Source organism: Microtus ochrogaster, chromosome 5 (genome assembly GCF_000317375.1).
Source record: "Microtus ochrogaster isolate Prairie Vole_2 chromosome 5, MicOch1.0, whole genome shotgun sequence".
Lineage (NCBI taxonomy): Eukaryota > Metazoa > Chordata > Mammalia > Rodentia > Cricetidae > Microtus > Microtus ochrogaster.
Genome location: NC_022012.1, coordinates 15,383,661 through 15,393,752, shown reverse-complemented (window position 1 = coordinate 15,393,752; position 10,092 = coordinate 15,383,661). Strand labels below are relative to the sequence as shown.

The 10,092-nt window shown below is 50.9% G+C and overlaps 2 protein-coding genes across 3 annotated transcripts in view; one reads left to right on the top strand and one right to left on the bottom strand.

Moving 5' to 3' along the window:
* The window catches only part of Kri1 (KRI1 homolog), a 14,869-nt gene extending 6,345 nt beyond the window's left edge, over positions 1-8,524 (top strand). Inside the window, exons 5-19 of the mRNA XM_005346886.2 lie at positions 938-992; positions 1,070-1,119; positions 1,278-1,374; positions 1,459-1,536; positions 2,036-2,163; positions 2,826-2,952; positions 3,058-3,153; positions 3,784-3,954; positions 5,358-5,433; positions 5,517-5,605; positions 5,791-5,917; positions 6,004-6,134; positions 6,509-6,573; positions 6,646-6,744; positions 7,721-8,524. Of these exons, the coding sequence (XP_005346943.1) occupies positions 938-992; positions 1,070-1,119; positions 1,278-1,374; positions 1,459-1,536; positions 2,036-2,163; positions 2,826-2,952; positions 3,058-3,153; positions 3,784-3,954; positions 5,358-5,433; positions 5,517-5,605; positions 5,791-5,917; positions 6,004-6,134; positions 6,509-6,573; positions 6,646-6,744; positions 7,721-8,042 (1,711 nt within the window). The 3' untranslated portion in view covers positions 8,043-8,524. The remainder of the gene's footprint in view (positions 1-937; positions 993-1,069; positions 1,120-1,277; positions 1,375-1,458; positions 1,537-2,035; positions 2,164-2,825; positions 2,953-3,057; positions 3,154-3,783; positions 3,955-5,357; positions 5,434-5,516; positions 5,606-5,790; positions 5,918-6,003; positions 6,135-6,508; positions 6,574-6,645; positions 6,745-7,720) is intronic.
* Atg4d (autophagy related 4D cysteine peptidase) overlaps positions 8,203-10,092 on the bottom strand; it is a 10,580-nt gene continuing 8,690 nt past the window's right edge. Inside the window, exons 5-8 of one of the 2 annotated variants that reach the window (XM_026779210.1) lie at positions 9,676-9,754; positions 9,512-9,588; positions 9,314-9,406; positions 8,203-8,732 (exon numbers count right to left, since the gene is read on the bottom strand). In XM_026779210.1, coding sequence (XP_026635011.1) covers positions 8,550-8,732; positions 9,314-9,406; positions 9,512-9,588; positions 9,676-9,754 — 432 coding nt within the window. In that variant the 3' untranslated portion in view covers positions 8,203-8,549. Of the gene's footprint in view, positions 8,733-9,313; positions 9,434-9,511; positions 9,589-9,675; positions 9,755-10,092 lie in introns of both variants that reach the window. The other variant, XM_026779209.1, reaches the window with a different exon arrangement.

Genomic DNA, 10,092 nt, shown 5'->3' with positions numbered 1-10,092 from the left:
GGTCTGGTGCCCTCTTCTGGCCTTCAGGCATATATGTAGACAGAATATTATATACAATATAAATAAATAAATATTTTTTAAAAAAATACAAGGGTCAGGGGCATAGGCTTCAGTGGACTGCTTTGTCTTCCATGTGCAAAACTATTGGTTTGCTCCTCATATTGTTTAAATAAAGAGGAAATAAAAGAAAAGGAAAATATTGTGAAGTAAAAATGCATTTATAACTAAAGAGTCCTAGCCAGTCTGTGGAACACATACCTCTAACCCCAGCACTCAAGAGACAGGAGCAGGAGAGTTGTCATAAGTTTGAGGTCAGACTAGTCAGGTAGCCAGTTACAGACCAGGTAAAACTACATGCTAAAACCCTGCCTTGGGAGCAAGGGTGGGGTAGACTAAATGACCCTGGGTTAGCACACTTATTATTAAAGCTAGAGGACTTTGTTCAGATCCCTAGTAGCCATGTTAAATGTTAGGCATGGCCAAGCATGTACCTGTTACCCCTATGGATTGCAGGAGCTTGGTGGAGCAAGCCTCGCTGCAGCAGTGAGCAATAAGAAAGGCTGTCTCAGAATAACAGTGGAGGAGGGCTGGGTGTGGTGGCACAGCCCTTCAATCACAGCACGAGGCAGGGGACTGTCAGCTCTAGGCTACTATGGTCTACATAGTGAGTTCTAGGCCAGTCAAGACTACATATGTCCTTTATGGCTCTCTATTTTTTTCTATTGTTTTTGACACAGCCTCTGCAGCCATGTACATGCAATGTCCCTACACATACACACGCACATTACATACATACTTTCACTTATAAAAGATTTCTTTGGGAAAAGGAGATACTAAATAGACATCAGTGCCTAGTAAAGCCATTGTGAAGTCAAGACATTGTTGCGCTCCTGTGCCTGAGCACTGCATGCTAAACTCTGTATGGTTCTCTGCACAGCAAGTATGTTGACGAGGACAACTCTGATGGGGAGACTTTTGACCAGAGGCTCAAGGTGGGTAGAAAAATGGCTGGTCAGGGGCTTGAGGGCTCATAGCTGGCTTGAGACCCACATCAATTCCTCTTCTGCAGGAAACATCCTCAAAGAGCTACGTAGAAGAACAAAAGCAACTGAAGGAAAGGTGAGCTTGGGTTGGGGTTGGTGGCAACGAGTGCAGGAACTAAGTGGGGACAGGATAGCTGCTGCAGTACCAGCAACATAAACTCATAGTGTCACTGAGCGTCTCAGCTCAGGGCTGGTCGTGCACCAGTGCTGAAGTCTCTTCTATGGCATGTGTAGCTTCCGAGCTTTCGTGGAGGACAGCAGTGATGAGGACAGCGCTGGGGAAGGTGGCTCTGGTTTGCTGCGGAAACACACTAAGAGTAGGGAAGAAAAGGTTAGTGCCTGGGATCTGCTGGGATGCCTGGACTGGAGATGGGGCAGCTGGATTCGCGAGGAGCTCACTGCTGGCTTTCCACAGGCCCAGGAGGAAGTGGACTACGTTGAGTGGCTAAAGGGCCAAAAGGAGATCCACAGCTCTGAGACCTTGAAAGAACTGGTGAGTCCTCAAATGTGGTCCCCGGGGCCGAATTACCTGGTACAACTTTGTCTCACCCTCCACTTCCAGGTACCCAAGGACTCTTGAGGGACTGGGGTGTGGCTCAGTGGTAGAGCATCTTCCCTGAACCCTCCAGTGAGCATCTGGTCATGGCTCGAGGGTGCCTAGCATGCACAAGCCCCTGGGTTCTGTCCCCAGCACCAAAAACAAAGGCACATTCATTGAAGATAAACATGAACAATTTCAGTTTCTCAGTGAATAAAATCAGGCAAATACAGGCCAGGTATGGTTGTCTACATCTGTAATCTCCGTGCTCAAGAGGCTAAGAAAGGATTGCAGTTAGTGCAAAATCAGCCTGGGCTATACAGCGAGACCTGATCCCAAAACGGGAAAAGGCACAGAATGGTGCTACTCTATCTGCTCTAGGTCAACTATGAAATTACAATTCTTGAGGTCCCTCCCCAAGGTACTGAGCTTGTTACACCCTCTCTCCCCATAGACGCACCTCAAGGAATACTGGAACAGCCCAGGACTGGATGAGGGGGAACAATTCCTGAGGGATTATATTCTCAACAAACGATACGAAGAGGAGGAGGAGGAGGAAGAAGAAGAAGAAATGGAGGACGGGTGAGCAGCCACCTCCTCTTCCCAGCATGTTCCTCCGGGATCTAGGCCAGGCAACAACAAGCACTGAGTTTGGGTTTTTTTTTTTTTTTTTTTTTTTTTGGTTTTTCGAGACAGGGTTTCTCTGTGGCTTTGGAGCCTGTCCTGTTACTAGCTCTGTAGACCAGGCTGGTCTCGAACTCACAGAGATCCGCCTGCCTCTGCCTCCCGAGTGCTGGGATTAAAGGCGTGCGCCACCACCGCCCGGCTTTTTGGTTTGTTTTTTAAGAGGTTTCTCTGTGTAGCCCTGGCTATTCCGGAGCTTGATCTGTAGATCAGGCTAGCCTCAAACTCACAGAGATCCGCCTGTATCTGCCTCCCAACTGCTGGAGTTAAAGGTGTGCGTCACCAACTGCCTGGCTTTTTTCTAAAATTATTATTTCTAATTTCCTCATTACATTTATGAATGTGTTTGCAGGGGTGGGGCTTCACTCGTGGGAGTCATTTCCCTCCTTCTACCATGTGGTCCCATCAGATGGAACTCAGGCTCTAGGGCATCAGCACACACCTGCTGAACCAGCTGACCAGCTCATTCCTTGTAGAGTTCTTGTGGGGATAAAACAAGCTGGTGTCTGACCCGGGATCTTTGGTGTTCCTGAGCCTTATAACTCCATCATGTCCTTCAGGGTTCCTGGACCTCCAGTCCAGCTGGCAGTGGACGACTCCTCGGATGAAGGGGAGCTATTCCTGAAGAAGCAGGAAGACTTTGAACACAAGTACAACTTCCGCTTTGAGGAGCCTGACTCAGCCTCGGTGTGTGCCAAGGCCTGGGTCAGGGAGGACATGGCTGCCCAAGGGTCTGGAGCTTCAGCCCCATATGATCTCTGAAGTCCCTCTGGGCTCCTCTCCCGCCCACAGGTCAAGACGTACCCACGTAGCATTGCATCATCTGTGCGTCGCAAGGATGAGCGCAGGAAGGAGAAGAGGGAAGAGACTAGGGAGCGGAAGAAGAGGGTGAGTGTGGCTAGTTGTGGCAGTGCGTGCCAGAGATTCCCAGCCCTCCAGAGCCAAGGCACAGGTACTGAAAATTTTGGGCCTGCCCTAGCTAAGTCGAGAGTTCAAGGCCAACCTGGGGAACAAAGTTACAGAAGAAAAAGATGGTGGTGCATACCTTTAATCCCAACACTCAGGAGGCAGAAGCAGGAGAATCTCTTGAGTTTTAGGTCATGATGGGCTATGTCAAAATAATAATAAAATAAATAGTAAAACTAAGCTGCCATGGTGATAGTCACCTGTATTGCCAGTACTGGGAGGCAGAGGCAGGGCACCACAAGCTCATCAAGGCCAGCCTGGTCTACAGAAAGAATTCTATGCCATCTTCAGCTACTCAGTGGCTAGAACACTAGTATGTGCCAAAGCATTAGCTTTCGCCTAAGCACTGAAGGGATCCCTGCAGGAACCAGGCATAGCAGACAATGCCTGTCTTCTCAGAGCTCAGGACCTGGAGGCTGGAGTATCCCTAGTTCAAGGTCAGCCTGAGCTACCTGAGAGCCTGTCTCAAAGAAAATGAGAAACTGCTTATATTGGGAGGCCCTATCTGCAAGGTTCTGCCTCTCAGGAATGCTCAGCTTCTTTGTCCCACAGGAGAAGGCCAGGAAGCAGGAGGAGCTGAAACAGTTAAAGAACCTAAAGAGGAAGGAGATTCTGGCCAAGCTGGAGAAGCTGCGGCAGGTCACTGGCAACGAGACACTGGGCCTTGAGGAGCAGGACCTGGAGGATGACTTTGACCCTGCCCAGCATGACCAGCTCATGCAGGTATGACTGCTCGGGAACTTGTTCGTGGGACCAGAGGTCACCTCCTGGCTATGTGTTCTCAAGAAATGACTTGACCTCTCAGGACCTTTCCCTTGCTTTAAGGTAAGGCCTACTGGAGCACTGCCTTGGACCAAGGAAAGGACTGGAAGGGCTGGCCCGAGAGGAATGGTGGGCTACACACAGGGCTCCTGCATGACTTCAAGGCCTGCCTGGGATACATAGTGGACTGGCTACATAAAATCTGGAGAGGGGTTGGCATGTGAAGGGAGGGGCATGGTTCAGTGATAGAAACCTGCCTACAGTCTCCCAGTGGGGGTCTGGGGCATAATTATGGTAGAGCAACTCCCTCCCTAGCTTTGGGTTCTAGCCCCAAGTGCCAAAACAATTGAGGTGTGGGGAAAAAACCCACCCAAACTAATGAATGACCCAGGTCAGTTGTTTTCTTAGTGACTGTGGGGCTGGGAGGCTATAACTCAGCCACCACCTGTTGGCTATCAGGAGTGCTCCAGACAGTACACTAGATACAGAAAATGGTCACAGTTCTGTCAGTCTGATGTCGTGCAAGGAGGATAGGCGTTTGAGTCATGGACATGTTATCAGGATGTCTTTTGTTGTTTTGAGAAAAGAATCTCACTATGTATCCAGGCTGACCTCCATCTTACCACCTCCTGTTCCTGCTTCTCAGGTACTCAGGGTTGTAGGTGTGTGCCACCATGCCTACCATTCTGTAGCCTAGGCTAGCCTGCTACTTATCTCCTGGGCTCGGCCTTAGTGCCAAGTATAGGTGTGTACCATATCTAGTGTAGGTAGGATCTTGGATGATGACAGCTCACAGGTGATGGGCACAGATGACAGGGTTGAGTCCTGCAGACCTAGAACACAGTAGAGTTGTGTGAAATGCAACCTAGACAACAGATGGCCATGTGGAGGGCTCCAGCACACAGGAGACCTTTGCAGGTGGCCATGTGGAGGGCTCCAGCACACAGGAGACCTTTGCAGGTGGCCATGTGGAGGGCTCCAGCACACAGGAGACCTTTGCAGGGAGCAAGGTCTTGGGAGGCTCAAGAGCCACACAAGTTGGGCATGAGTTTATAATCCTAGCACTTAGAAATCTGAAACAGAAGGATTACCAGCCTGGGTTAAAAGATTGTCTCATTAAAAAATGGCAAAAAATTACCATTCATATACTTGTAATCCCTGCACTCAGGAGGTGGGGCAAGTGGATCACAGACAGTGTCAAGGCTAGCTTCTACTACATAGTGAGTTTAGGCCAGCCTGGCCTACATGAAACCCTGTCTCCTAAAACCAAACAGTAGACTGGTGAGCTATGCTAGCATTGGCATGGAGAAGCTGAGCTGCAAGTGTGCGGATTCTGCTGTCTTAGGCCTGGCTTTTCCTTGCAGAAATGCTTTGGAGATGCCTTCTATGGCACGGCGGAGGAAGAGAAGCCACAGTTTGAGGAAGAAGAAGGCCTCGAAGGTATGTGTCCTTACAAAGCTAGGGGACCAGGGCTCAGGTATGTAACCTATGTGCTGTCCTTACTTTGCCTTCTGTGGAACCAGATGACTGGAACTGGGACACATGGGGCGGACCTGAACAAGACGGAGGCTGGAGTCAGCAGGGGCTGCACTGTGAGGACCCTGACTTTAACGTAAGTACCACTGATCTGAGGTCCAAGTAGGGTGCAGTTGGCAGAGCAGAAGATTTCCATGAGATGGAGCTCAAGGCTTGGCTGCACAGCATGTTTGAGGCCCACATGGGCTGTGAGACCTTAAGGACAGTGAGTGTCCAGAGGGTGTTTAGGACTGGCCTGATTTGACCAGCGCTTCCTGACAGATGGACGCTGACTATGACCCCAGACAACCTCGGAAGAAGCTTCGTGAGGCCCCCTCCACAGGCAAGAAGAAGCGCAAGTCTCCCTTTGCTGCTGCAGTGGGGCAGCAGAAACCCATGTTTGACCCTGGTAAGGTACAAGGCATGATGGGCAGCATGGGAGCATGGCTCCCAGGGCCTTGAACATGCAACACCCTGGCTGTATCTCCTGAGCAGGGGACAAGACCTTTGAGGAGTACCTGGATGAATACTACCGGCTGGACTATGAGGACATCATCGACGACATGCCTTGTCGCTTCAAGTACCGCACTGTGGTGCCCTGTGACTTTGGGCTCAGCACTGAGGAGGTTAGAACCAGGGCTGGCAGGGGAAGTAGGGAAGCCCAGAGAATGGGAGATGAATATTCACTGTGGAGAGGCAAGGTCTGGACTTCAACTAAGAAGAGTTAAATAGTGCTAATGTAGGCCAGCATTAGAGAGGGCGAGGTGGGTAGGGCACTACGGTGAATTACAAGCTAGCCTGAGCTGTGCAGTGACTTTCAAAAAAGAGCCGGCATGGTGGTACAAGCAGGAGAATCAGGAAATCCAAGGCCAGCTTGAGCTACATGAGACCCTGCCTCAAAAACAGGAAAAACACTAAACTCAGTTGTCCCCAACTCTGAGTGACTGAGGCTTGAGGCAGACCCCAGAACCACACAGCAGACACCTTCTTCCTCATGCAGATCCTTGCAGCTGATGACAAGGAACTGAACCGCTGGTGTTCCCTAAAGAAGACCTGCATGTACAGGTGACAGCAGGTGGATGGGGATGGGGGGAGTCCGCCAGTCTGCACAGCTTCTGGAACACCCCTGACCCACAGGTCAGAGCAAGAAGAGATGCAGGAGAAGCGGGCGTACAGCCAGAAGGCCCAGAACTTGTGGAAGAAGAGACAGATCTTCAAATCACTGTGCCAGGAAGAGTAAGCACAGGCCTGGGGAGGATGGTAGCAGCAGGGCCGGCTGACACCCAGCTGTGGCATCTTTAGACCAGTTACTCTTCCTCTCAGTAAGGTCACTTTATGGCTCAAAGACTGAGCTCATGCATGGCACACTCAGAATAAGGATCAGTGGACCTGGACACGTGGTACACACCTGTAGTCCTAGCACTAGGGAGGCAAAGGCAGGGTTTATGAGTTTGAAGCAAGCCTGACTCCACAGCTACAGCTTGTCATTATGCGGTGAAGACTGGGCCTGAATAGTCCTGGCTGTCTTTGGTTTTCCCTATGTAGACCAGGATGGTCTCCCTCTGCTTCACAAGGCTAGGATTGGAAGTGTGTGCCACCACATCTGGTGAGACTGTTTAGCGTGATTCAAGTCCCGAGTTTCATCCAAAGCCTGAACAGAGTAATTCTTAGAAGCACCTTACAGGCTTGTTAGCTGTTGTAAGGATGACTGTCGTTCCTTACTAGACTCAGTTGGGACACACTCTTACTGTACTTAAGTTACAAGAAGCTGACTAACATAAATGGCTTCAGCTAGTCCAGCTAATTTGTAGCTGTCATATTTATGACAGTTGTCTCAGGAAGCTGAGGCCATCAGGGTCCATAGAGAGACTATGGGCTGGAGCACGGTTACCTGACAGTAGAAAGCCCTGGGCTCTATCCCAGCACTGTATAAACCAGAAGGATCTGAGTTCAAGGCCAGTGGTGTGGTCTACAGTAGTGAGCTCTGGGACAGCCAGAGCTATCTATATTAGTGAGACGGACTCACACCTCAACCCTCCCCCCCCCCAAAAAAAAAACAAAGCAGGACCAGAAGTTAAAGGGCATCTTTCAGTATGCAGAGTTTGAGGCTAGCCTGGTTTATACGAGACCCGCCTCAAACAATGAGAAAGTGGGGGATCATTGCCTGTTTTGAACAGCAAGCTGACCTGAACTTTGACTTTTTCTCCTATAGGACAGACATGCCCACAGAAGCCACAGGGAAGTCACGGGGCAAGGCCAACTCACAGGAACAGCTACCCATGCCTGATGGAACCTGTGGGAAGAGGCTCCAGTCTGAGAGCCAGGTAGCCAAGGAGTTGGCACATACAGCCAGCCCAGAGAAGCCAGCTTCCCAGAGGCAGAAGAACAAGAAGGCCAGGCTATTGGGCCCCACGGTGACACTTGGAGGTCACAAATTCAGCCGACAGAGATTGCAGGCCTTTGGTCTCAACCCCAAAAGGCTGCACTTCCGCCAGTTGGGTCGCCAAAGGAGGAAACAGCAGAGCCACCCATGAGGGCCACAGGTTACCTCCACAACCAAGTTGTTGGCTATATACCTCCCAAACCTGTCTAAATCTGGCTGCAGGCAAGGATGCTGCTGTCTCTTGTCAGTGTAGAAACAGGCTGTCGGAGCTGTGTACAAGTCAGCCTGAAAAGTCAAGCAACCCCAGCGTGTTCAAGTCTGCATCTTTATCAGCCTCCACCCAGCAGTCAGTCGGTTCTCCAGGACAGGGGCTTTGGGACCAGTGAGTACAGTGATCCAGTGCAGGCTACAGAACTTGAATCAGGCCCTGAGTGAGTGCCCTGGAGCCCACTCTCCATCCCTGGCTCCTGAGGGGGCTTGGGGGCAGCTAAAGGGCACAGCCCCAACCTGGGGGCCTAGACAGGTCTCAGCTGTGTTTGGGAGGATGGGGGACATGAGGACAGGGAATCCAGCACTGCCATCGGAGTTCCAGATCCCATACCTGACATGACATAAATAAAAAAATAAATAGTCTGGCATCTTTCCCCATCCCTTCCCACTATAAAAACACAAAGTCCTCAGAGCTGGGCCGTTTGGCCTTCAGGAGGCGTCCTGTGCAAGGCAGCCGCAATGTGGGCTGTGAGAGCTGGGTGCAGAGGGCATCCAGGCTGTGGTCCTGAGCGTGGCCCTCAGCCACAGTGAACATGGGGTATCGCTCTGTGGCTGAGGAGGAGCTGAGGATCTGCAGAAGGATGAAAGAGAGTGGTCTCAGTTCAGGGTCATCCAGAATCAGCTGCAGCAACTGAACAGTGCACAACCAACTGCTCAGCCTGTGAACAGCTGCCCTGGAACTAGTGGTGAGCACCCAGGTACCCTCCCCCCACCCCAGCAGTGACCCAAGCTTTTCAGGCACCCTTCATTTTGCTCTCCTATTCTGAGATGAGCTTCCTGGTGGTGGACAAAAGAAGTTTGATTGAAAAAGTCTACCTCGCCGGGCGGTGGTGGCGCACGCCTTTAATCCCAGCACTCGGGAGGCAGAGGCAGGCGGATCTCTGTGAGTTCGAGGCCAGCCTGGTCTACCAAGGGAGTTCCAGGACAGGCTCCAAAGCTACCAGGCTCCAAAGCTACAGAGAAACCCTGTCTCGAAAAACCAAAAAAAAAAAAAAAAAAAAAACCCTGTCTCGAAAAACCAAAAAAAAAAAAAAAGAAAAAGTCTACCTCGATGTCAAGCACAGACAATGTGCTACTGTCCCAGACCCATGTTTGTCAGCACATGGTAGGCAGGGACTCCACTGCTAAGACAGCCCCACAATTATAGCTTACCCTCATCAGCTCCGAGCAGAGAGTCTCAAACTCCTTCCTGTTCCCAGCGTAGAACCCGACGGTGCAGCTGGGGTCCATCTTGGCAAAGGCCATCTTGCGAGGTGAGGTGCAGTGAAAGGACTGGGCAGATGGGAGAGATTTGAGGGACCCCGATTTTGTGACTGTGCCTGCAGCTCCCACCCAAAGCCACCAGCTCACCTCCAGGGGAAAGTCAGCCTGGCTGACATCCACAGTAGGCTGGCAGTAGTGGGGATCCAAGTAGAGCAGGAAGTCATCTGTGGGGGGTTGGGAGGGGCAAATGTAAACTGAGGTGGGAAGAGGAAGGCAGAAGGCTGTGACCCCAGAAAGGTGCCATGGCTTACCCTGGTAGCCAATGAAGTACAGTGAATGCCGGGGCTTGCCCCCCATGATGCCCAGGCAGAGTTCTGATCGCAGAAGCTCCTGTAGAGACAAGATAGCTGGCAGCTACAAAGCCAGGGGACTCACTGAGCAGCCAACATGCTAAACAAACTAGCCTGACAGCACTGACATTCTAGAACAGAAACTTAGCTGCCAGATGTGAAGACTATGGGAAGGGCTACATACCTTAACAGGTTTTTAATTTTTGTTTTTCTAAGGGTTTCACTATGTAGTCCTTACTATCCTGGGATCCGCTGTGTAGAGCAGGCTGGCCTCAAACGCAGACATCTACCTGCCTCTGCGCCCCAAGTGCTGGTGGGCCTGTATATGTGTCTTTTTTTTTTTTTTTTAGCAGAAGACGGCATACGAGATTAAGCATG